We start from the raw sequence: 27,715 nt of genomic DNA on the forward strand, positions 1-27,715 counted from the left end.
TCAAGACCGTTTGCTTTACCTAACTACCTTGGTTTGTGTTATTTTGTCAAATAAGCAATTTTGCCATGTTATTGTTACCACATTAGAAGAAAGGAGAGGAAATGTGGCTGCAAAAATACCTAAACCCACGATGAAGTCCTAGAAACCCTGGCTCAGAGGAAGGTTGTAAGCATCTCAGGCTTTCCAGACCCTAACAAATTAACCCACTCAACAGCCTGGAGAAGGGGGAGAGTGTTTTACAGAGGAGAGTGTTTTACAGCAGGGAGGTGAGGCAGGTTCAACTTGACTGTACAGCAAGGCACTAAGGCAGGAATAGAAACCACAGGGGCTGGCTCCCAGCCCCGCATTTTAATCCCTGGGCGGCGCTTCCGGCTGCTAGCAGCTCTCTGTGGCCAAAAACATGAAAAAAGAGGCACTTACAGCTTTGCCATTTTCCAGCCAGGTGACAGTCGGGACTGGAAGGCCGGTCGCCGCGCACTGCAATGTGACCACAGATCCAAAGGTGATATTCTGGGATTCAGGAGCCTTCAGGATTCTGGCAAAAACTGCAGAAGACAAGGGTGCTAATTGAATGGTGATGTAAAGCTAAGGCTGTGCTGGTGTGGGGATGCTTCCTTCCCCACAAGTCTTGGGGGCGGGGGGGAGATGTTTCCTCCCCCCACAAGAGGCCACAGACCCACGAACAAAAGTGGAGCATAGCACAGGCTTCCCTGTGAGCGACAGTCTTGCGAGATGGATGAGGAGGAGAAAGTGATTGGTGTGGATATGTTCTGTACCTTACAGACTGAAATGTTATCTCTGGAAATTTCTACATCATCTGACCTTGACACCTCAGAGGAGGTAGTGTGCAAAAAGCCTGGGGTAAACTCATCAGTAGCATGCCGATGGGACAGTTTACAGCAAATACACAGCAAGTTACCATTTCACCCTGCCAAGGGTGACCTCATGTGAAACTTGTTCAAAACCATCAAGGGAGACCACCAGTGTGGTCACATACTGTGTAGGTTAAGGGTCAGATAAGCTCCTCAGTGTGATCACAGTGATTAGGCCTTAGCACAGGGAGACGCAAACCCCAGCATTTTCCATGCCACAAAAACCTGCCTTAAGGGGAGAGAGCCTAACATCAAGTTATGGGGGAATGGACAGCAAAGGCTTTTGGAAGCTGAGATTACACCAGGAAGTAGGTTTTTAAAGTGATTTTCATCTCTACTGCTCTTGCTTCTTTTGTGGCAATATGGTTAGTGGGCAGTTTGAAGATAAGCAACATAAGTGCCTCCCTGCCCTGAGAATTCTTTTTCTTTTTTTGGTGAAAAGAAGAACTGAAGTATTTTTGCTGAACCCTTATTTTGATCCAGAAACGTAACTCTAATGGCCTTCACAAGCTGTGTTTCAGCTGCTGTACTTGGACCACATAGAGGAAAGCAGAGAAGAGAGACATTTCCCATGTGGAACATTTGAGTTTTGACCCAAGATTTTTAATGGAGAAGCCTGAATGTCTGTGCAGAAGCAGGCTGAATAGTTCTGTGCCATTTCTTACTCCAATTTCTCATACTTAGTGAGTAATGCTCGCTTTCTCCTTTCTGGGCTGCACAGCAATGACTAAAAGTCTCCATCAGAAATTTCAGCAAGCAGGTGAGTTTTTCTCTGAGTTCTCAGACAAGCCTGATACCTTGGTTGTCACTTTTGCTATCTGTGTGATTCCCCTCACTAACATATCTGATCACATCATGGCCTTCTGTGTCTGTGTTTGCTCGATGGCATATTCTTGGCACTGGCCACTGGTTGCTCCAAGACAGACACCTCCAATGCAGAGCAAGTAGGAGCCCAGTGAGGGTCCCTTCAGAAACTGAACATCTGCCCCTGCCATTTGGAAGGCTTCATCTGCAAAATTTTAGTTGGAATAAAAAAAGTATATGCTTTCTACATAGTCCTTCCACTCAGTCTTAGTCTGGGAAGGATCTGAGGTTTGTATTAAAGAGCAGCCTAAAACAAGCTTTTACTCACGGACAGGCAATGCTAGAGGTACATTTCAGTGTAGAAACAGTTTTGTCTTAGTAGCACAGCCATTCAATAGGCTCCTGGGCAGGCGTTTGTAGGAAGACCAAATTTAATGTCAGTCAAATGAAAAGGGTGGGAGGGTACATATTATATTCAGCTTCTTAACTCCTCTGTGGTCTCAGAGCAGTCCCTCACTGTTGATGCTCGGTGCTACTTGCTGAAAGTCAAAGCAGAGCATCATCGAGGGTGCTGCATCCCCCTTGCTTCTCAGTGAGGCAGCAGGTACAAAGCTCCACAGCAAACGAGGAAACCTGGAGTCGCTGGCCAGGAACTTTCCTGATGAATAATAAGCAAAATGAAACCTTTGCCTGAAGTTTCACTTCAGGCCATTAACACCAGATGGTTATGAATTCAGCCCCAAGTGCCCAGGGCCAAGCTCATAATTACTTTTATACTTCATTTGGAGAAATACAAAACTTTTGGGCCTGTCCCCTGGCAGTAGTTACATGCACGTGGCTCCCACTGAAGATAGCATGTTAGGTCCCAGAACCAGAATACTGCTCTTACTGCTTTTCTCATGCTGCTGTTGGTTCCTCAGTGTGCTGCTGGGACCCTGCCCACCTAACAGCTCTGCTGCTCAGATCCTGCCCAGCTTAATTAATACTGAAGCAATGAACTAACAGCACCCCATTAGCCAGTTCCAGGCACAGGCATGTTTGCCCCCCTCTGTACGAGCTTCTTTCCCAAAATCTGTGAGGAGTTATCAGCCAGGAGAAAAAAAGGTGCACTTCAAAAATTTTGGCAGTTGCACAGGTGGGGAGCAAAGCCACAGTGAGCACAGCAGCTTGTCCAACTCACGTGCAGTGCCTGCGGGGAGGTGGAAAGCTGCATCTCACTCCCTGGGGTCCCCCCACCAGCGCTGATCACAGCACTTGCTTTAGTAGCCCACCACACTGCTGGCATGAACACTTGTCCACCAACACAGGGAAGGCGAAGGGTCAAGCCATTCAAGCTAAAACACCAAACACAGGGGTAAAAATATCCAGCCACAACTTCTAAGTATTCACACGTTTCTTGTGGAAAGTACTGCAGGTGTATTTTCTAGTACAGGGAGGGATGGCTAAATAAAAGTGGGGCTATACAGAAATATGCTGATTTCTGAAGTGTAGAAGAATGGAAGCTCTTGCTACCCCGCAGTGCCACTGTGTGCATTTCCAGTACTTTCAAAATTCAGGTTAGAGATTTAACTTTAACATTTTAAGTACTTGTATTTGCATGCTTTTAAAAAGTATTTTACTTAAAGTTTAGCAGTTTAACTTAAGTACTTAACCCTAGATACTGTGAAAGGAACAACCTGGGGTTTCTTACAGTATTTTATTTTTAAGTGACAAATTCCCTGGGACAAAGGCTGAACTCCCCAGGTCCCGACAGGCTTTGGACCACTGCTGACTGGCACACCCAGGGACACATTTTCCAAAGGACTCTTGAGTGGGTGACTGACACACTGCCATTGCCAGCAGGCTTGAGTGCCATACAAAAGCAAGGACAAGTTGTGTGAGAGCAGCCACTGTCACTTTCCACCAGCGCAAAGTGGAGCAGGACAACAAGGATGAGCTCGAGGTCCATTTTGGCAATCACATCAGCAAGGAAATCTGTCCTGTAGCTAAATGGAGGAACCCAGCCCCCAAAACTATGACTTTTTCCCCCCCCACCATAGTACTCAAAGAAAGAAAAGAGGCAAAGTAGAGAAAGAAATGGTGACCCTGATGGTGCCAACCTAAGAAACTTGTGGGGAGAGGCAGGTGAAAGGCAGCAAGAAGAAGGAACAGGAAATGGTACTAAATGTTGGTAAAATTCACATTATTTGGTGGGCTCAGGACATGGTTTTGTTTTCATTTTGCCTCAAAATGAAAATTCCCATTTCATTACCTCCATTACTTGTCCTCATTTTCCAGATCCTCCTGGAAGTGGATTTTGACAGGACTTTCGCCTGTTTAGCTACATTACCAGAGGTTAAGAACATTTACGTCAAGACTCCCCCAGGCTCTCAGCACAAGATTTACCCGAAGACATGCCAAAAAGCAGTTAGGCAAGGCAGGCGAAGAGGGTTTCATTTATTTATTTATTTAAGTGGAAAATAAAACTGAGGATCTGGAAATGAAATCCAGCCAGATATCAGCCAAGCCAGCATGTTAAGTTTCACTCCCAAGCCCCCTAATAAATGTCCTTTCTTTTACAGCCCTGCTAAATGATGTGCTGTGCACTGCAGGGCTTGCTAGGCGGTATCTGCACTGCAGCCAGCTGCTCTCATTTCTGAGAATTAGGTAACATCATCCAGTCCAAACAGTAGGGCTTTAATTCAGTCACAAAATTTTTATACTATAAAAAGATTAAAGCAGGGTCCACCCCCAGACCCGGTTTGAACAGCTAACTCTTTCCAGGTGACTTTGTTTTCCCGTATCCTTTGACTGAGCTGTGTTTCATTTCCAGGGTTTGGGGCCCAATCCCGGCAGACGCCTGCCCCCTGACTGGATAAGGCCTGGTTTTCTGTTAAAGCAGGCTGGATTGGGTCACTTGTATACAGGCAGCAGCCTGGGTGGCCTGGGGCCATGCTGCTGCCTTCAAGCAAGGACAAAGTGATGCTCAGAGCTCACCAGAAACCCTCATGCGCACAGCCCTGCTACAGGAGGATGCCCCTTTTAGCCAGGATTTCATAAGCCTTAACACTGGCTTTTACACACCAGGCCCAGTCAAGCACTTGTTTTGGGGTGTGGAGTGGGGGCTTTTTTCCAGAGCCTCCCCTGGCTTTGGTGAACCTCAGCTTTCAGAGAACACAAGCAGCCTTTGCTAGTGTATGGGAATTAACCCAGCCTGTCAACCTCCACACTTATTCACATCCAAGAGTTTGCTGCCAGTCCTGGCATACTGTAAAGCACACCTGATAGTCCAAGCTGTGATAAGGTCAGCAAGAGCTAAACCTGTGTTTGCAACTATTTGGCAACTTTGGGTGCACGCTCCCACTGCAGTCTGAGCCTGGTCTAACATGGGAGCCTCAACTTGCTCCACTTCCCCTGATTCTTTGGCATTTATTATGAAAAATGGGCTTTTGGGTGATTATAGACAGGAGATTATAGCCAGCAAAGCTGCAAAACCTAGTGGGTAAATGCAACTTTTACATGCAAAAGGCCTTTTTCCTCTGGTACAGCTAGTGCCATGTTGAGAACTGATGTGTCTACTTGCTGGGGGAATTAGTACGCTACACATGGCCTCAGAAACCTTCCTGATATAAATACCCTGGCAAAGACTTTGCACTGTGTACTATTCATGTGTAAGTATTTAGGACTAAACTGCAAGCACTTTTTTGTTCGCGCTCACCGATGTTCGTAGCCCCTTCGTACATGAAGCGTGACAGATTGAAATGACTCTGGGCTTGGACTCTGCTTACTAATCCGTAAAAAATCATTTATGCTTGCCACCTATATGCCCTGAAGAACCATAACCTTCGCCAATGTGTTTGCAGTCTTTTGCCAGTGAGAAGTCCAGTCATCTAAATCCCCATTCAGATTCATTCATCTCACATCCGTTCACTCTTCCTGACCAGTCTAAACCAGACAGTCAAGGAGAGTTAACAAGCAGAGGGGCTACCATTTCCTTCGCACTGGCGAGAGATGAGGGGAGGTCTGACAAATACACTTATAAACATATAAAAAGACAGAGTGTTTTTGTTTTCTGACATTTCAAATTAATCCACGTGAAATCCCAACAATTCTTCAAATACCAGGGCTGAGAACAGGCCGCACATCACACTTGTAGATCAGCAGTCACAGAGACAGCCATACTGAGTTGTGTGCAGCAGCTAACCACATGCCAAGAGCCAGGGCTGAACAAGCGAGGCACAGTCTCTGCAGCTGACACGGCAGGACCAATTCCCAGCTCAGAGGACAAATTCTTTAGTAAGCATGGTCAGCAGCTCCTCTCACAGCAGCAGCAATGGGCTCTGCACATGGCTTACCACACCCCTTTGTTTGGGAACAGCTCATATTGTAGCTTTGCCACTGCTCAAGGCATGCTCCATCCTCCCACCTCCTTCCAAAACTGCTGGGTTAATAATTAAATCCCGAGCTAACTGCAAGGTCAGTTTCACTTTGATCTCTGAGTATTTCTTATCAAAATTGCAGTATTTATCTTTTTGCAAGCCTACCAAATAATCATAAAGAGGAGCAAAATGCCACAGGCAAAATTGATATGAGACAGTTCCACTTACCTCTATCAAATTGCTTACCTATTATTATTTAATCCCCATCCAAACATGCTTATTGCCAGAATGCCACATGTATACAGATTATCAAAAGAAAAAAAATGTACAAATGCAGAAAGAAATGCACACAAGCACTCTATTATTCCTCAAGGAACAGCACTATTAGGTGATTGCCCCAGAAGAGCAAGCTGCATAAGCACTGTAAGCAAGCAGTACTTCATCATCCATCTGCCCCTCACCTGGTTATCATGGTAATCTGGGAGGAGAACCCCACAATACATTTGAAATATCAGCATTTTGTACAAAATCTCAAAGTCTCCAATCTCTTCTGCCTCCTGATACGTGATTTGGGAGGTTTGGGTCTTGCAGTAGTTCTAACTACAGGCTGCCCAGGGAGGTGGTTGAGTCTCCATCCCTGGAGGTATTTAAAAGAAGGGTAGACGTGGTGCTTGAGGATATGGTTTAGTGGTGGACTTGGCAGTGATAGGTTAGCGGTTGGACTCGATGATCTTAAAGGTCTTTCCCAACCTTAACAATTCTATGATTCTAACGCCTCATGTAGCAAAGGCCAGACAACACAGCAATACTTAGACACTCAACCTGGGACAACTCAAGATCTGTGTGGAAGGGAGATGGAGGAAACCACAACATCTCCTTCAGATGTCTTCAAATTCTAAGCTCTGGTGTCTAATATCAAAGCAAGTTTTTCTTAGCAAGGCAATAGCTTTTCAAGGTGACCTTATTCTAGGGTGAGCTCCAAGATTTATAGATGGTAGGGCAATTTGCATCAGCAGAACGAATCATATAATGTTAAATGCACCAGCCAGCACAGGAACTTCTCAGCTGTGAAAGACTTTGCATTGCATGTAGATGTCTCTGGAATCCTAAAAGCAGACCCCACAAATATGCAAAGCTATAATAACCAGGAGTAAAATGTAAATAGATAGCTTATATCCTGTGTAACTATATAAAACCTGTTCTGTACAAGTGTTCATTTCTATATACAGAGCAAACACCAGATTCAAGGACAAGCGAGGATAATGTGTTAAAATTACTTCCCAAGGAAATGAATAAGGAAATTCTTTTCGTGTCAGTACTGGTCTTGTCTATGTGTTTGGTTCCTTTGAAGGAAAGACCCTTCTAAACCTCCCCATACTCTGGCTTTTCTACAGTCCAGAGACACACCGTGTACCACCTAACTCTGCCATTATCTGTTACTGCATGTGGAACTGGAAAAGTTCCCAGTCTCCTGAGTCAAAGAGCGACTCTTGCTTATTCCAGCTGAGATCATGACCCATCATGATCACTGCCAAGGCTGCCAGTCTGCCTGCGTGTACTGAAATCTCCACAGCTGTACACAAGTCTCCCCAGTCCCACTCTCAGGATCAGGCAATTATGGGAATCACTGGGATACCCAAAACTGAGATAAGCCCTGCAGACGTCTGGCATCCACCAATGGGTAACAGCAGTGCCATAAATTTAATTACATGCCATGTGAAAAGTACTTCCTTTTTTCTATTTTAAAGTGCTGCCAGCAGTAGCCGCTACGGTGTTTCTTGTTTTGGGGTGATAGCAGGTAGCCTGTTCCCTGCTCACCTTATCCACCATGTGTGCTTGGTTTTCAATGCTGAAAACTCTCCTAGCCCATCCTAAGACAGAGATCCATCTTCATTCCATATTCTCAACTCCTAGTTTAAGAAACCCTTTCTGGGAGGGGCTGCCTGGGCCTGCATTTAATTCCAGAGATTTGAGGGGACCATTCCTATACAAAGGAGCATAACAACAGACACTTTCTGTTCCATAGTATAGGCACACACACCCTAAAAATATTGTGTGGCACCAGAGCTGCTGTTAGTGCTAGAAGCAAAATCTAGAGTTGTATAGTTCAGAAGAGTCACTTACAGTGAAAAATAAGAGCAGGGCTTTCACCTCCACCAAGGCTACCTGAATGAGAGATAGAAGGAGGTCCTTGGAAGACAGAAGACATCAGCCTCAGAAAAATTATACTGTTCCACAGACAACTTACCAAAATTGGACTTTTAAATTTATTGTATAAAATGTCCAGGTTGCCATCAAAGCCTTCCTTTTTGTATCTTCAGCCCCAGCTCTATCTTAGTTTCTCAGTGTGAAAAGGCAGTCACTTCAGGATAGATGTCTCAGTTTGCTCTGGCCCCCTTTATCTGGCAGCTATGGATATTATCTATCCTCAGCTCTCTTTGTTGTGCAGGAAGTACATGCTTCCTAGCTACCCAACACAGTTTCCAAGCCAGAGGGATTTTGTCTGCAATATCTTTTTTTTTCCTTAAAACCACAATTCATGTAATGATGTAAGAAATTAATATTTTTTTAAGTGCCTTTCCAAACCCTTTGTTGAGGGAAAGAGGTTTTTGCAAAAGGAAATAGCAGGCTTAAATGAGCCTTTAAGGAAGAATTGCTCATATATGCCTTGTCAGAAACCTCATGCTCCCAGAAGGCCTGCTTTGCAAGTCCTCAGTGCAGGAGGCCACCCCGTGACAATTACTCGAAGGCAGTGTACATCTCATGCCTGTGTCACAGCAGAGCAAGCCTCAGGAATAAACTGACTAGCTCATGCTTGTTTGTTCATTTGCTGAAGGTCTGGGGCTGTTTCCTTCCTCCTGCGGCTTGCCCTGTTACCATGCAATCAGGGCTATGGTCGTATCTGCAACATCTGAGAACCTCAGGATGACTATGGTGAATGCAGTAGGTAGGAAGAGATTGATTTAATGAGACATTCTGGGCTTTCAGTTACACCCATGCCACCCTGCTGAGGCCAGACAATTACTTTAGTGTAATTACAGGCAACCTCGCTACTATTTTCTTTCCCTGTAATGTTCCCTCCCCAAAAAACTCTTTGCAATTTATAATAGCAAACTGCATTATTCACCATTTACTGCCATGGGGCTCTGCCTGCAGGTACATACACCAGCATCACTGAGGACAGGGAAGGCAATCCTTTCCCAGGGTTTCTGCCTCTGATCAAGGCAGAGCCAAACACACTTCTTCAATGTGAGTATCAGAACTTCCCTGAGGAAATTTTGCCCAGCATTTAAATGCAAAACTGCAAACTTCCTTGTCAGTCTGCTATTTAGCAATCCATCTCACCCAAAGGATCCTACCTCAGAAGATGGCACAGATAAAAACTCAGATTTCACATCAAGAGCTGATCTCTGGACAAGGCAGCAAGAGTCAGGGTAACAGCCCTGACTGCTTTGGTGGTCTCTTGGTATCTCCCTTTCCTGTTTCATCTATGCCAAGTACAGACATGTTGACACAAAACTGTAGAAAACTTTCTGGATGGCACATCTGGAGTCAGTTTTCATTTGAAATAGGGCCCATCTCTGGAATGTCGTCCATCCAAATTGATAGATTAGCTGGACTAAATACATACTTTTGTTCTTGTTACTTGAATTACGGTGTGACTTCCTTGTCTTTTGATTTATCTGTGATGCAGATTTGTCCCAAGACTACATAAGAGGTCCACAAAACAGCTGAAGGAAGCTAGTGCTTTACACTTCATGGCCATAGTCTGTTAACTAAATAGCCAAGGCACTGCTTTCTATTGTCATCTCGTCTGCTGTTCCCTCACTGCCTCAAAGAATTAGACAAATTCTTCAATTCTTCAAAACAAAATGATTACAAAAAAGAAAAAAGAATAAAAAATCTAGACCCAATCTACCCATATCCTGGCAGATCCTTCCCTCTGAAGGGATGATTCTCCAAGGAAAACCTTCCTATTTTTAAGGCTAAGGCGGTTCTCACAAGTGGCTTATAGGGGAACATTTTTGTGGCCTGTGGCAGGGTATTATTTTAGTAGCTAGTAATAAGCAATAAACTGTGGGCAGGAAAAAACTTCTATCTACCAGGGTTGGAACGTAAAAACAAACAATCTCTAAGACAGGGAAGTATGAGGAGCATTGCTCCTACCCTTGTTTTGATCTGTTTGCTTCGTGTACTGTCACATCATAGCACAGGAGGAAGTGGAGCAGCAACACTTCAACATAGGGATGAATGAAACTGCCTGAAACTGAAAGAAAGGATCAGTAGCTCTCAACAAATGCCCCATTCAGCCAACTGGAAACTGAAGAGAAGATTTAATCCAAAAATGTTATTGAATCCATGGAGAATCCAGATAGTTTCTTGATGAGCACACTGGATGTCCCAGTGTTTTTCCTAGATAATTCATTTTTTTCCTGACAGATTTATGATTGCTAATTTCTAGACACGCCTTTGTACAGTGATGACTTCAAAACTAAATTTTATCACAGAATATACTCCAAAACTCTTGAATTCCACGACTCTCTGGTGCCACAGGCTGGAGATTGAGCTCAACTTCATGTAAATCACAAGATGGAGGTGCATCTAACTCATTACACAACCAACAGGACTGTCTGTGTACTCCCTCCTTTCACATTACAGTCCATGTATTTATGGCCTTTTTCTTTCTTGTTCAACATTTAAAATGTATCACTGGGAACATCAGAGGTTTCACTGGCTGGGTGCAACACCTAGAAAGGTACAACAGGAAGGTTTTTCTTCATCCTCAGGGGAAGAAAATACTTTTTTTTTTCAAGATTTCTGCACAAAAAGTCCCAGTATGCAAGGCTAAAAACTACAGTAGACAATTCAGACTGTCTTCCTACAGCAGAGGACTTCCACGCACTGTTGAAACTTCCATTCTGTTGGAAGGAAGGACACCTCTCAGAAGAACATTCTATCTGAAGTTGTGTTAGTGCCTAATCCACCACAAAAGTTCATACATTTTAATGGTAATAATTCCATTCATTTCCAGAAAATGCTTATTCTGATAGTCGAAGCTAAAATTTAGGCTGATAAAGAAACATCTGATTTATAGCGTTATGCCTCATCTATAAACAGATTTTACTTCTGATCTGTAAGCAGTTCCTGGTTAACTTTCCAATTTTTTTTTGTGACTTTTTATTTTGAAGAATGAAGAACATATAGGACAGGAGCACATCCTACCAATTTATAAAGTGGTAATTTTCTTCCCTCAAGGACAGAAGGAGAACACAGGGGCCAGGTCAGGAGATCAAGGCTGTATGTCATTACAAAATGTATTGGTTTACTGTTGTTTTGCAATAGACAATTCTTATTTAACCCAAGAATTGTATATACTTTGAATATTGGTAATGAGCACCACATCTGAAAAAGACAGCAAGAACTTAAAGCAAAACCATCCAGTGGAATTTATTTCACACATTAAAAACAAAACCCTACCAGGCAGATTTTCTCTTTCTTTGAGTGACAACCATGCTCATAACAGGAATATTCCCTCTTACCAGGCAAGAGCTCGTGCCTTTAAATTTATTCTTTCATTATCATCCAATTTATATATAATGGGTATGGAGTATATCATTGTTGCAGATGTCAAGCTGTGGGGACCACAGAGGGTGTACAGTTTTAGGCAGCAGGCCCAGAAGCTGAACCTGATGAGGTCTTGCATAGCTTTTGCTAAACTGGTCCTATTAATGGATTTTGTCGCTGTCACTGCAAATAGCAATGAAAACTGAAATTCCTCCTGTGTACAGCACATGTTACATAAACAGCTGTCCAGTACAAGAAGGATAAAACAGGTTAACGTCTCACTAATGCTCCCTATCACACAAACCCTACAGATCTCAAATGCTTAGACAAGGGCCAAGAAATGCATTCTTGCAGTCTGTACCCTGCCCTCAATTTTCACTGACATGAATGGGAATTTCAGCACTTGAGGACAACTCTCAACATTACTGAATGCAATAGCTGCTCTCCTATTTATTTCCAAAGGAATCATCTTCAGGTAAAACTGGATGGAACACCTTAGCCATCTCAGCCGACATCCTGTTAATAAACTTCAGCCTTCAGACATCTGTGTGAACTACAGATCAGATAAGCAAGCAAATACTTCTGTTCTACCATGGTTCTGAATCTTGGAATCATCCAGGAACCTTTCAGCCGTAGATTCACTTTGGGCATCAGTACAACAATCAACAGGAAATATGTATAAATCCTTTCACAAGGTACTCCTTCACTGAGGATATAAATGTTCTTCTAGGGTTAGCAGAATTGTTCACCGTCAAAACTGATAATGTAGCAATTAAACAGCTAGTTATCAAAATGTTTAAGATGTTAGAAAATGAATACAAAACTGCAGGTCAGAAATGTTGCCTTCAGGAAATTAAAAACACATTCTTGCCAAACAGCCAATATTATAATATTGTTCCGTTATCTCAGTGCACGTTACCTCCTGTAACCACCTCTGAACTTACATGAGCAACAGGCAGCCATCTTCTCATGTTAATTTTAACGGAACCAGCAAACTGATCATTGCTTATTTGTTTTGCTTTGCAGAGCACTGTGGAGAACCCCTGCTTTTGCTTATTGCACTTCTGCCTCATGCCAATACTTTTACCAGTCTTTTTTCCATAAATTGTGTAGGCTGCAACTAATTTGACAAAGGAACCGAACAGGGGAAAGCCTATGCAATACACCCATGCAACTTCCACACAGATGGAAACCAGCACCGACCTCTTCATAGTGACTCCAGCACTTGTTAGAAAGAATCAGCCACACTCCTCCAAGGTGTCCCCTCAGAACTAAACCAGAGGCATATGTCACCTTATTGCTATGGTACACACAAGGATCATAAAAATAGTGCGTAACCCTCCTTCAGCAGGAGAGCTGCCTACCTTGCCTGGTCACTCACTTGGCTCTCTTGGTCAATGCTTGCCTCTTGGGTCCCTTCCCCAACCCTGACCTCCTGTGCCCACTTCCTGGTGTCAAATAAAGGAGACGCCCCATGCTCTGCTTCTCCTCTTAACACCCTCCAGGCACCTTGGACGGCCTTTTGGTGAGGGCAGTGCTGTTCATGGGCTCAGCATGGCTCCTGAAGAAGATCCCGGCTCCTCCCACAGACCAAGCACTTAGGTCCATTATGATCATGCAATGTGGCATGGATGTGGATTCTCTCCTTTTAAGGAAAGAATCTGTTTCACCAATACATGTCCAAATTCATGTGGGTTTGCCCCAAACTTTGGGAAAAACACAGTCCAAAAAGCCAGGCTTTTTTCAACACTGATAATTAAAATCCTGACCCAGTTCTGGACACTAAAGCTCATTAACTGATTACAGTTCACTAGTTCATCACCTGAACTCTGGTACCTGAAATGTACCAGGATGCGCTGGCTAGGGACCAGCCTGTGCAAGGAGCAGCAGGCAGAGGATCTTTGTCTCCTTCCCCCCATTCCCTGATGAAAGACAGGAACAACTGAAAAATCAGTTCCACTTAGAAAGGCCTCCAAGGCTTTCTTTTTCCTGACAAGAACTGCACCTGAATATTCATCTAAAATCATTGCTCAAATTATTTTCACTTTGCTTTAAAAATAATAATGCTTTAAAAATATTAAAGCTGTGCTTTAAAAGTAATAAACAGAGGTCAGTATTATAAATGTTGAGGAAAGCTTACAAGGAACAAACAGCTGGAAAATCATAACAGCAGCATTTCTCAAACTGTTTTACCCTGGGCCACTGAAACCAGACATGAATTAGGACTGTAAGGCACCACAGTGGTGTAAACACTTGTGCCAAGATTGTCATCAGTTTGAATGAGTGGATCCAGCACAGATAATTCTACATATCTGAGACTTGATGTAGTTTCTGGGCCCAGCTTCAGTGAGTCATTTAAGCATGTGCCTGACCTTACATGTGTTAAGGAGCCTCACCACATGCAGGAGGCAGAGGGTCAATCTTTCAAGAAGTCAGACAACTCTGCACTTTGAACAATGCCTGAAATTCATTGCAGGACTAACGCTGAACCCATTGAAATGGAAGCTTACAACAGAAAACTAGAAACCTCTTTCAGAAATCAGGACCCACCTGATCTAGATTTAGCTAGGCATAAATATTTGCACTGCTCTTTGAATAGGCATTTGCTTCAGGACTAAATATTCATAGTTAACCAGCCATGCTTAGTAATTTTATTTTAATATTAAGCCACACTATGCAGGGAGGTAATTCCAGTGAATGGTAGCACCAAGGTTTAAGAAAAAGTATTAAAGTGTTATTACAGAGAAGCAACAAACTCTGTATTTTCATAAGTTTTCTGAACATAGCAAATGCTCAAAAATTACTAACTGAAGTGTGATTTTCCTGCACCAAGTAATTTTAGATTATTATTTACTTGAAGGTATTTTAAAATGCTGATACTAAGGGGGTAGGAGAGGTAGGAGGGGAGGGATACTAAAAATAATAATAAAAGAGGTCCATGAGGGGGATGCATGTGTGTGTGCATACCTGTGTGCATATACAGGTATATACATATGTATGTATGCTACATATTTATGACAAATAACCTAAAATACTGGGAGGGAAAGGGATCTGTATACACTACAAGCTTCAGTCAGGATTATTACCTTTGGATTTTGGAAGCCAAAAAAGTAAAACAAACATGCATCAGCCTAGTCTGGGCAGCAGCCTGAAACAAGGTGTATTATATGGGTGTCCCACCAAAGAAACCAAGGAGAGCCTGCAGAACAGCATTGCTTTGTTCACCCAACACATGAATGGAATATGAGGGGATAGTTTGTGTGGGAGCACTGAGGTCCCATTGATTAATTAAGAACTAATCTTCATCATTCTAAAAAGAGTATACACAGGATCTCCTTTGCAAGTGGGATATTTGTGGATTATTTTGCCATTCCTTGAATTAACAGGCAGCTGCATAATTCTGGAGGCAGAGACAAAACAAGATATCAAACTTAGCAGCCTGGATGTTGGTGAAGTTCCAGCCAACTTTTAGATTCCTTGACTGGCTCTGGTACATCCAGAGCAATAAAATCCTAGTGCCTCAGGCTCTTCAGCACAGAGGCAGGGTTTGTATGCATAGGACCGAGTATTTGCCGTTCACAGTTAGTTCTTGACAAGCCTTTGGCCACTGTCTCAATGATGGGGCCAAACCAAAACCCAGGACCAAAGCTCTTCACAGCCAGATCCAAGTGTCTTCAGTTTGCCCAATTGCTTTTAGCCTGGGAGAAGTACAGCTCTGAACCTAGATTAGGAATATCTGCCTTCCTGTTATAAATTTATTTAAGGAATTTCTAACATACTTGAAGTCTGTACACATAAATATATATTAAAAAACCCTAACCTGAAAAACCAAAACATTTTATAGGGAAACAGCAGACCTACAGTAATTTGTAGTTGGATCTAACACATCTGATCCTGCACCCAGAAGAAAGTCAATGATCACCTTAGAAATGGGATTGAACCCTAAGTAACCTCCAATAGTCCCAGGCCAAAAGTAACCTACAACAATCCTTTGACACTCACTAGGCAAATGGAGACACTTCTCCACTTTCCACAGTACAGACATTCTGAATAAGAAATCAGAATTAGTTCATCTGCTAAGCCAGTTGTCCCTCCTCCTTCTCTGCAAAACTTTGCTTAACCCCACTTCTCTTAGAGGATTCAGGAACACATGCTTCATTGCCTACATTTGGGTTCCCCTGCAGTCCAGTGGTCTCTGCACTCTGGAACTGGTGATAATTTATACCACAAAGCAAACACCATCTGTAAATAAGAGACAGACACTGAGCGCACAAAGACCAGAAACTGAAAAATCAGTCCAGTGTTTGGTATAGCACATAGAAAATGTTCAAGTCGTCAAAGAGAAAAGCTCTGTTTACCTGAAGAATCAGGCAACTCAGATGGCAAATCAGAGGAACGGGAAAGGGATATACATATAATGCTGCAAAATGCTTCACTGTTTGCAGCTGCAGCTCTCCCAGACCATGTTTTTGCAGCGAGTTTCCAGAGCCATCAGTTTTATATTTGTCCATCTCAACAAGCCATGGTGTACAACCCATGGATCTGGTGGGATATTTCAAACAAGAAACAAGCTGGCATCTTGGAAACCATCAGTTAGAAGGAAAAACACATTTGGGAGTCCTTACTCAGACAAATATCCCACCAGAGCCAGTGCAGCCATGGACAAGGACCCTCCACAGACCATCCCTTTCACCACCAATGGGATCAGGTGCAGACAAACTTCCTCTGTTTCCTTTCCTTTCCTTTCCTTTCCTTTCCTTTCCTTTCCTTTCCTTTCCTTTCCTTTCCTTTCCTTTCCTTTCCTTTCCTTTCCTTTCCTTTCCTTTCCTTTCCTTTCCTTTCCTTTCCTTTCCTTTCCTTTCCTTTCCTTTCCTTTCCTTTCCTTTCCTTTCCTTTCCTTTCCTTTCCTTTCCTTTCCTTTCCTTTCCTTTCCTTTCCTTTCCTTTCCTTTCCTTTCCTTTCCTTTCCTTTCCTTTCCTTTCCTTTCCTTTCCTTTCCTTTTTCCTTTCCTTTTTCCTTTCCTTTTTCCTTTCCTTTTTCCTTTCCTTTTTCCTTTCCTTTCCTTCTCTTCTCTTCCATTTTGGGTCACCCCCTAGGATGTTTTTGTTGACACCAGTGTGATACTTCAGGTTAATTCCAGTTAATCAGGTATGCACAAGGAGCTGGCACGTGGAGCTGGAGCCCAGTGCAAGGATTACTCACCTTCCACTACCACTGTCACAGGTTTCGAATAGGCTGTGCCCAGGCTGTTCTTGGCTACACATCGATATTGTCCTGCATCTTCTCTCTGAACATTGTGGATCCTTAAATTCCCTGAATCAAGGACAGCAATGCGAGCATTTTCCTGCAACAGGAAGGAGGGATCAAGGTGAGGGCTTTACATGCAGGCTGCATGCGTTGTCCTACAACTGAAGGATTTGGGGCAGCTATTCCTGCTCAGCATTGTCGTGACATACTCCCCCATCTCTCTTTGCACATCAGTGAATTGTACCTTCAAAAGAGCCCTGAACCTTAGCTAAGCAGCTCAGTATATCTTATTTATGAGAACACTCACAAGCACATTCAGCAGCATTTGGCCACACTTAGTAGTAATAAATATAAATAATATAAAATATAGATACACAGAGAACGTTTGGTTTATAGGCAGAATTATTTCAGATTAAGACATTTACGAGATGAGCCCTGGATTTTCCAAATGCTTGCTTTCTAGCAACTAGAATTTACAAATGCTGTAATTTATGCTAATATTTTAGCACATTACATTTAGTGAATAGTTGGCATTACTTAAATTTCATCTTCTACTCACCTTTACAACTGTTTCTCCTTTGATCCACGAAACAGAAGGTTTTGGATTCCCCATCGTAGTGCATGGAAGAACAGCCTTTAACCCTTCTATTATTTCAACATTTATAGGTGGTCGGGTTATTTTGGGTCCTAAAATTTTAAAAGTAAAAAATCAGAGTTGAACTGATGCTAAGAGATATTAGATCAGAACGAGTTCAGAAATGGCAACAAAATCTCTGCTGCTTCTTTCTGTGCATTTCTGAGAGATAGAGCCGTCTTAGTAGGTCATGAGCTGCGTTGGAAAGAAAAAACTTTCTTAAGCACAACATTCAGAGTTTCAGTTTATGAATGCAAAAGCAGCTAACTTGCATGGGTTATTTGTTTTCAGCAGTGGAGTTTGACAGTCATTTGAATTAGGGCCTGGGCTAAAATCCAAATCCAGATAAGAGTATTTCCAATATTGAAGAATGTTTGCATTCCAGCTTTTGGCATTTTTTACTGCAAAAACAGTGTCATGTGTGAAAGCTCAGATCTGGAGTGAATCGGTTTTGAAATGATGTTAAGCCAGGCTTGTCTCTAGCTAAACAAGAAGGGCATGTAAGCTCAATTAATATCCCTAATTGAAGGATTTATAACTATGTTAGTAAAAAGGAGAAAGGACCCTTTAAAAAACAGTGCAAGTCCCTTAAAGTTAACATGGGACAAATTTAAATTCATTTTACCCGAAGAACATGGTTTACCTTACTCTAAGCTGGGAATAAAAAAGATCTTCATCTCAGTATTTTGGGAGATCTGAAGTTTTGCCTCCCATTGCACGATACCAAACCAGCAGAAAAATTACCTTCAGAGAGCATCATCTCCTGGCCCCCACCCGTGGAGCCCCAGAATTACCAGACCTGGAGGGTCATGCTCATTAGCACAAACATATGCTTTCCTGCAAACAGATGCTTTAGCCAGAATATATGTCAGCTGCCCTTTTAAGTGTTTGTGTAAATAACTGCAGCCGTGTGAGTTCAGCTTCTCTGAGCTCAGCACATATATAGCCCTTTGCAAAAACCAGTCCTCTGCTTTCCACGTGGGATGATGAGGTTTACACCGCAGTGCTCCAGACCTTTCAAGACTACTATTAAGAACATCTGAACAGCATTTACTTGCTTTTGCAGTCCTCCAGCATAAATCTAATTAGTGAAATCTTATGTTTAAAATTCACAAGAGATTTATGCAGTATTGCTACAAAGGGCCAGTCTATCATATTGTGCTGTTTTTACAAAGTTTTGTACAAAGGGTGTTCTTCAAAGCATCAATTTTTATCCTCTGCTGTGCGAACAGTTCCTCTGATCCTAGCACAAGTGTGTGATTCAAAGTGAATAATCACAACTGCTTCCAGTTAAGATATGACTCAATATGCCTTGTCTCTGCCTCAAGGGACTGCACCCAGCCCCACAGGGACATGGGGCTCTGGCCTGAACATGGATCCCTGGGGGTCTGCTCAGGCTCTCAATTACACACTCGCATAGTGTCAAGAAGAAATTACATTTCCACTTACGCATTTTCACTTGGAGAGCCCCACAGCTCTGTGCAGCCGCTCCAACCCCGTTATCTGCTGTGCAGCAGTACACCCCGTCATCGCTGTCCTCCACGCTCAAAATGGTCAGGAGCTGCCCGTTCCTCTGTATGCTGTAGCGAGTGTCGAAAAGCCTGCAGGGCACAGCACAGACTGTCAGGGGTGGGGGGACAGCCAGGGAGGGAGAGGGGGAATTGCATTCATATCTGCAGACCGCTGACGGCGTTACAAATGGCAATATATTTTACTTTTTATTTTCAACCTGAAAAGAGAAGGGAAGGCACTGAAAATGTTCAGTTGGGCCTTAAGATTCTATTTGGTCCTCACTAGACCAAACTAGCTGAGACCAAAACTCGCAAGCTCCCAACTGCCACCATTACGGTGGCAGCTCTTCCTCCAGTCAGATATTGGTAAAGTAAGTAGGTATCACGTTTGGGTTTCTGTCTGGCCAAGGACAGGCATGAGCACAAGTAATCTTATCCAGCTGGGTCCTGTTTAGGTATAATCACTCAGTGCGAGGGATGATTGCCTATATAGGAACTAGAACTGGCTGAAGTTTTTAAAGAAACCTTCTTCAGATTTTAAAAAAAAAATGTTTTTTTTTTCACTAAACAGATAATGTTATGGAAAGATTTTATTGTTGTGAAAAAAGACACCAACCAGAAGCCACATATTTTTGTATCTGCATACAGGAATGGTTTTGTCTATTTTTTGGATAAGAAACCAAACCAACAAACAAGCAAATGAATGTACTGAAGAAAAGAAGCCACCTAAAGATTAAAGAGTGCAAGGTTAACTATAGTTTAATGACAGCATCTTTTAACCTAGAGAAGTCAAGAAAGGCCCTGAAGTTGGAGCAACAAAAGTACAGGATATTGTCATAAAATCTGTGAAGCAAAGACCAATTCTACATGTGAGCATGGGGTGTGCATGTGTGTGTACATGTATGAGAGCAAGGCTGCTGAGAAAGTGGAGGACTGATATCTGATTTTCATTGCAAACTGGAAAAGTATAGTAAAACTTCAGTGGAACAGTATTTGCATAACATTTCATAAATTCCTCCATAGCTGATTTTCACACCTTCACTGATGCTTTTTGGAAGCACTTTCATGTGATTGGCCTTTGATTCTAATGAACAGGAGCAAAAGGGATCTGACCTGAGGATTGTCTCCCAAACTATGACAAGTACCTGATGCCTAAGTATGTCTTGTTTTGGTTTTTACTGTTAAAAATTGTACAGTAGTCACCAAGTAATATGAATGTGCCATTTATGGTGTAACAGGCATATATTTCCTTTCAACAGCCTTTCACCTTTCAGTCTTGTATCTCCCTCTTTGTCACCCTGGGAAGAAAGAGCACAATGAACTCATCTGTCATGGAAAAGATGTGTAGGTTCCATTCTTTTCTTTCCCTGAGGACAGCTGACTCTGGGCAGCTCTGTCCTGGGAGATGGGCACATAACCATATCACTCGGCACAGGGCACCTGCCAGTCTACTTGCACAAGTTTTGATGCCAAATGGAAAGGCGTTTCCAGAAGGCTAGTGCTGACAAGAACCTCTATACTGGCACTATTTCCATTGAAGCTGAATGTTTACATACTGGTTTTTTTTGAAGGTTAGCTTAGCCATCTGTCAGGGTGCTGGGACTTTGGCAAGAGAAAAAAATTTTGTAAATAAAATAACTGATATTTACTGCTTGCAATACCTAGCCCCTTTGAAGATTGATACACACACACACAGAGGCACGTAAATATATTTATATGGTTTTTTTTCGGGAAAACAAGTCCACTGATCTGATCCTTTTCCATTGTGCAAATACTTTCATCCTTGTTCTTGGAAAGTAACAGAAATATTTTCAGTTTATCTATTTCCCTGTCTTTGGTCTGAGTTTTTGTATCTGGCAGCACTGACTATTAATGCCAACTAGTTTTGGGGAAATGAAATAGTTGCTGCTATTAATGTTGCCCAGAAGCCCCAGTAAAGAAATGAAGCACCTTAGCTCTCTGGCCTCACCAGCAGAGCTTTTTTGATCAGTGCTTTCCTTTTTGGACAATGTTGTACAAAAGGCACCGCCTCTCATAGGGAGTGGGATGGCTTTTAGCAAGGTGTGTTGGGCTTCTGGAAGTGGGGATTGGGGTGAAAAATGTCTGGTTTCCATATGATCTTAGAACACAGATAAAGTGACATTTTAAAGACCATAGGGAAAGAAAGGCATGCAATCTATGTGGTACTGCATGAATGGCTTCCTCTCCCAGCTTTGATTTTCAGGCATGGTGTCAGTGATGTGAAGGAATCAGGAGAAAGGTGACCTGATTTGGAAATAACATCTGCGGAAATTTGGACCTCTATCCTGCCACAAGGCTGGAGTCAGAAGGCTAGGACTGGGGTTTTGCTGGGGTTCTGTTGTAGACAATGAAAAAAGGATTTCTGAATGCCAGCTTGCATATGTGGAGTGTTTTGCTTTTCTCATATTCTGAAGTGGTCTTCCTAGCAGTCAGACCTCCTTCTGCTGATGACTTGTTTGGAGTCTCCCAAGCCAATGTTAGAAGAACTCTCCGGGTGCTTGACCCTGATAGCAGGAACCATGCTTCAGTTGACCATCTGCCCAACACGGACATCTCTTGTGGAGAACTGGCCTTAACTGGGTTACACAGAGATTGTTTTGTAATTTTCCCTTACAGAAAGAATCACCAACAGTGATCTAGAATGCAAAACTGATGTGAAGTCGTGTGGCAGATATAGTCTGATTTCGGAGTTGGAAGATCAGGTTTATTTGCAAGAGCCTGTCTACAGCAACAGAGCTAAAGCAATGGTAGCAACTTCCATAATACATTTCCAAGGCTGGCTTCTTTGGAGGCACCTTGATGCCTGGTGGTTAATGTCTGACAGTGCAGGACAACGAGAAGCCAGTTTACTGTGGTCAGATCCAGAAGCAGAAACAAACAAGAATGGCATGATACAACTCGTTCCATGCAAAGTTTCCAAGCACATTGCAGAAACTCAGGCAACAAGTCTGGCAACATTCCTTTTAAATATAATAGAGCATCCTCCTTCTTCATAAATGCGTAAACTGACAACAGAGCTGATTGCAATGTCCGAAGCTGGAGAGCAAGCTCCTTGCATTGCTTTCAGCAGAAACCAACTGTCTCCAAGCTCAAGTGTGTGAATCTGCAAGAGCACCCACCAGGTGCTCCTATCACTCCTTAGGGAACACAGATTCCCATATAATTACAGCCACTCACCCTCTTCCCTGCCACAGACTCATGTTTCCATATATCTCCTTTATCATGAAGAAAAGCACTGACAGTTTTGGCAGGGTTTGGCTGGAGAGGTCTGGGGCTGCTCCCTACCTGATGGGAATGCTGTTGCGTGTCCATGTAATCTCCGGCTCAGGGTATGACTCCACTACACAGACAAACTTGGCGACATCCTCTACCAGTGCATCCACAGTTTCCAGAGGAGTGCTGATCAAGGGAGCTGTGCAAAGGAAGAGAAAATGAGGAAACCTCCAATACCTCTTGGAGAGAGGCACAAAGCCTGCTAGACCCCTTTGGCAGAGGCAGCTGTGCCCCTGCAGGGTCACTCCACGGCTTTTCCCCAACACAGAGGTACTTCGCACATCCTCCGCGAATTCACTGTACCACAGGTCCCTCTGCATCTGCAGCTACAGCCTTCTGATGTTTGCTTCAGGTTTTGCATTTTCCCTTGTGCTCTTTCTATAGAGTGCAAAATAGAGCAAGCCAAGCATGGGGCACCTCCAACAAACCCAGCATGTCCCTTGTTTCTAACCCTTCTCTCCCCCAAAGTGCAGTGCACCAGGTGGCATACTGCAAGGACATAGGTGAGCCTGTCCCCCCTGCTACGGGTGTGGCATTGCATGGGCTGGAAGTGCAAGGAAAAACACAAATTGAAACCAAGCTAACCTGCCCCTACAGTGAGCATGCTTCCTCCTTATTAATGCATAATGCATGAGACTTAGGCTTCTTCATCATTAATACGGAATTTGTTCCACTCAACGATTTCTATTTTTTTTCTAAAAAACCTGTTAAATAGCACTATATTTTTCAAAGCCAGGCTCATAAAAGTCCTTCAGGTCTTCCAGGTTTGCAGCATAACTAGCCCACATTCTCTTTTTCTCATGTTTTCTAACCAAGTTGCACCAGGGTTAGAAGTCTAATAGCTACGTCTGATGTTTATTATGACAGACCTGTCATCATACATTATTTGATTTTATCTTTAGAAACATTTTCTGTCTCAACTTGAAGCACAGCTGGAAGTGATCAAAGGATACGTCTAGCAAATCACTTTCCCTGTGCATGGTATGCATTGCAGCCACTGCCTCCAAAGACCCTTGAATGACTTTTAATCTATGGCTGCAAGGGACACACATCCAATATTTGTTGGACCGGATTTCATTGACAGCTGTGCTGAGATGAACTAGCTTTATACCATGTTCCTGAAACACCACCTTGAAAATGTACAGTGGATGCAGGAATCTTCCTGTTCCTCTCTGACTGTAGCAATATCTGGCATACTGTGTGTCTTTTCACAGGACAATCTTGCCTGCACTGTATCTGCTGGCCCCTCTCAGTAATAAGTAAATAAGATTTAGATTCAGGCAAAAAATATACTACATCAATTTTACCACTCCCTCCTAAAAAAAAAAAAAGAAAAAAAGGCAAAATACAAGAAATACAAGACACTCTAATTATTAAATGACGGAGAATAATAGAAAGCATTTACCTTCATGCTTTTTCAATTTACCTGGGAGTAAAAATTAGAATGTCATTGGAGTTCTGCTGGAATGAAGCTAGAGGAAGAAAGAATCAGCCTCCACTATCAGGTTTATGTAAAACTTCTAAAGATTCTGAAATGTCATTAGAATGAATCTGCCTCAATATTTCTAGATTATATGACTTCAGATTGCATAATTGGTAATGACTATGCTTACATTAAAAGATCTTAAAACTACAGATAAGGTTAAACTACAGATTATATTAACTAAACATTAACTAAAAATGCGTCAGTGTCAGATTCATTGTTTAAGATCACTGCTTCAAATTGTATCAGGCTTCAATTTATTGGGTCATTTTGGGTCACACTAGATGGAAGTAAACATCTTTATTGCACCCCTGATGAATCCCACACCAATGAAACCAATGGAAGATTTTCATAAAGCCTAAATTTCCCTGCTACTGAAGGTTGTCTTGGGAGAATAACCTCCACCGTGGATATGCTCTCTACTTCAAAGGGGATGTTGCTATTTCATGACAGAGTTTATTGGGTTTTGATGACATTAAGCCTGGCTGAAATTGAGTTTTACAATCTAATTTTATAAAGTATGTTTTTATTGCTGTTGTCCACATGCTTTGATCTCTGGAATGATGCTTTTTTAACCCTGAGAAATGTAAATTTTTACATTAACCAAAACTCAAAGCAACCAGTTTGTTAACTCTGTTGTCGTGATAAGCATGGCCATTCTCATGAAGAATAAAGTTATATTTTTACCAAGACCCAGTACGCAAATTGACAGTATTTTATCTGGGGAAAAAAAAAAAGCTGTCAGTTTTATATATTAAATAACTTCACTAGCAACTGTTAAGTACTTTCATGGTATCTCTTTAATTCAATGTATGACAGAATTATCCTTAGCAATATTGTCTACATGGGGTCTGATCTGGCGTCTCCTGAAAACTAGCACCAAGGTATGATCTGGCGTCTCCTGAAAGCCAGCACGCAGCTTTTATGGCAGAATCATAGAAAATACAGTCCAAACCATACAGCACTTCACCTGTGGTAAAAACAGAAAGGGAACTTTTTTTATAGCTGCCTCCACAAATTCTACATCCTCAAAAAGCAACCGTGACAACAGCAGCAATGTGTCATTTTCTCATATGTGCTTTTTTACCTTTCTGATATTAAAACCAAGTACTGGGCCAGCAAGGAGGTAAAGGCAATATCCCTGTAGCCAGGGCAAGGGGGCTGATGGCATGAGGTCGGAGGACACACGGTGTGTCAGCAGGGGACAGCGAGCAGCGGGGCGTGCCGCCATTTTGTCATGAGGCGGGGAGAGAGCCCCAAAATGGCTGAGATGGTGCCTCCTTCTAAAAGCCATCTGAAAAAGCTCAGGTGTTGGTGTCAGTCTGCATGTTCTCAGGAAAGCAATCAAAACTTATGATTTCTTCATTACCAGATTTTAATATAGGAAAACAAAATCCAAACGATACAGGGACATATCTCTCAGCATACAGGAATGGCCCCAGACCTTTCTGTGCCCATCCATGGGGGGTGTCTGACATTTTTTAGGTAGCTCTGTGGCTTTAAATAATACAGAAAATCAATTAACTTATATATTTGCAAAGCCACACAGGTGCCATTTTTCTGGATGTCAGCTGTAGTTTCCCGAGATAGCAAAATGACCCAAGACTGGTCACGGGGCCCATGAGAAAGCCAAATCCCCTTCTATCCCCAGCCCACCAGAAGCTCACAAATTGCTTGGCTTTGGTTTTGGAATCACACTTTTGAAACAAGACAAGCCAGGCAAACGAAGTAATGCCACAGCATTGCAGACGCCGGGATATACTTCAGTTCCTCTGGTCAAAAACTGCTCAATCATGTTTCCAGCTAATTCTGCAAAACCTCTATAGGGCACTACTAGGCTGTAGTCATGTTTCAGCCTCTCTCAGGGAACAAGGCAATTCAGCCACCCACGACGTTTCAGGAAAGGATGTGTATCTCTTTATTTCACTGTGCCACCAGGAAAAAAGAGTCAATCCCTTTCCTCTTTGCTTTTCTTGTCTCTCCAATCCTATCTTACCACAGCTTTCAAGAAGACCAGGGTTCACTAATTTACTTTAGTGCCTTGGGAAAGAATTAACTTTTTTATTTCAAAAGTTTTCTATAAAGATTTTTTTTTTTCCCATTTTGAGGCCAACCTGACTATTGTAGGAGCACAGCCCTGCAAGAGCAGCAATGATGGCCTAACAGGTGAATACCAGTATCCCCCTTGAGGGTTTGTATTTTTTTTGTTTTCCTGAAGCTGCAAAGTTTCTGGTATGTTTTGAATGGCTCCTGACAATCACCAAGCAGCAAAACATTTTGTCGACAGGGTTACCAGATGGTACATCCAGAAGACCACTGTTGCACTTCATACTTCAAAGACTTTTCTAAACAGGTTTTTTTCAGTTCTTGTGCTGGCTAAAAGTATGTTTGCGTGTGTCTGTGTATGCACACAAGAGAGGAAGAGGGTATAATAAATTTTATGCTATATGCAATACAAACCATGCATATTTGTATTTATATACATGCACTCTGTAAAGATATTATCTCCTTCTTTGAGCTTTATATATTTATAAACATCCACAAGCACACAGACCACAACAAATCTTGGGCTCTGCAGCAATGGGTGCTACCAGCCATTAAAACCTGTAAGCTTCCTTTGAGATAAGAAATGCCCATCCCACCCAGCCTCAACACAAAGATCATTTCTGCCCATTACAATGGGACTACGTGCTCTTCCTAGACAAAGAACCTTCAATCCCAGACACAAATATGAGATTATTTTTACTGCTATCCTTCTAAAAGCAGTGAAGTGACCACCAAAAGCAGCACATATTTGTCCTTTTCGGGAGCGTTACAGCACCACCCACCCCACTGTTACCAGAGGCTCTTTCCCCTTTGCAAAACCTCGTTCAGCAAGTGGCAGAAGCAGAGCAGGGCAAAAGCCCCTCCAAGCAAACCTTTCAGGAGGGTCTCGGCAAAGCTGAGGGCTGCCAGAGTGAGGACGTGCACAAGGGGCACCTTCAATAGGTCATTCATGTTTGATCCAGAAGGCAGCCAGCTCCTTCAGGCACGGCGTGCAGAGCTCCCGGCTGGCTGCATTTCGGATGGCGGTGCGCAAGCAGAGCTTCTCTGCTAATGACAGAGCGGGGTCTGCGGGATCTAAGTATAATCAGGAATTCTCCCACCCGGCAGCGGTGACGGACGTGGCCAGCTGGTGCGTATCCACTTCGGTCAGTGTGAAAGTGTGGGGCTCGTGAAACAAGAGAAAGCAAATCCCTTCTGAATTCCTTCTAAGCAAACAGAGGAGTACAATGGGCAAATGCATTTCCAGGGCAGTACCCTATCCCAGTGCTGTGAAGTCTCCAGACCTTTATTTCAGCACCATGTAAGTGCAATAGTGGAAAAATATGCTTGCCAGTGGCTTTTCCTTCAGCTTAGTCCCCTTCTTTTTCATTTTTTCTCCTCTGTCTCCCACACACACTCCCTCTGTCTTATTATAACCTTTCACGATTGGCTGCAATATGCCACCTGTTGCCCTGCTGATAGCATTTCTTTTCTTAACAGATGTATTTGCTGAAGCAGGAGAGGTTGGCATTGGAGGCTGAAAATGCCCTTCTTTGCCGAGGAGGTTGACTGTGTTTGAGAACCACTGCAGCACACTGAAAGAGCAGAGCCTTGTCCAGGAAACAGACACCAAAAAAAGTGAATATCCACAGCAGGATCCCCATTTATATCCTGGGAGAAAAGGAGCATTTAATTTCAACATCAGCAGCAGCCCAGGGTATTTGGGCACAGGTAGAGGCATTGCTGTAGGGAAATATGACTGTTGGGTACTGACATTATTAATCCCCCAGAAACATGTTATTATCCACCTGGTCTCTGCCTAAAGTGAAAGACTGAAAATCAGGGCTCATTTTCTAGGAAGCTTTAGAGGAGCACTGGACTTGAGGCAAAGTCCTGACTAACTCCATCTTGCCCCAGCTTAG

General features: G+C 42.9%; 1 protein-coding gene across 1 annotated transcript in view; it reads right to left on the reverse strand.

The window, feature by feature from the left end:
• MUSK (muscle associated receptor tyrosine kinase) overlaps positions 1-27,004 on the reverse strand; it is a 56,960-nt gene extending 29,956 nt beyond the window's left edge. Inside the window, exons 1-6 of the mRNA XM_064438378.1 lie at positions 26,687-27,004; positions 22,298-22,424; positions 18,930-19,081; positions 17,406-17,533; positions 16,802-16,943; positions 421-545 (exon numbers count right to left, since the gene is read on the reverse strand). Coding sequence (XP_064294448.1) covers positions 421-545; positions 16,802-16,943; positions 17,406-17,533; positions 18,930-19,081; positions 22,298-22,424; positions 26,687-26,765 — 753 coding nt within the window. The 5' untranslated portion in view covers positions 26,766-27,004. The remainder of the gene's footprint in view (positions 1-420; positions 546-16,801; positions 16,944-17,405; positions 17,534-18,929; positions 19,082-22,297; positions 22,425-26,686) is intronic.
• Between the last annotated feature and the right edge of the window lie 711 nt (positions 27,005-27,715).

This window comes from Phalacrocorax carbo, chromosome Z (genome assembly GCF_963921805.1).
Source record: "Phalacrocorax carbo chromosome Z, bPhaCar2.1, whole genome shotgun sequence".
Classification (NCBI taxonomy): Eukaryota; Metazoa; Chordata; class Aves; order Suliformes; family Phalacrocoracidae; genus Phalacrocorax; species Phalacrocorax carbo.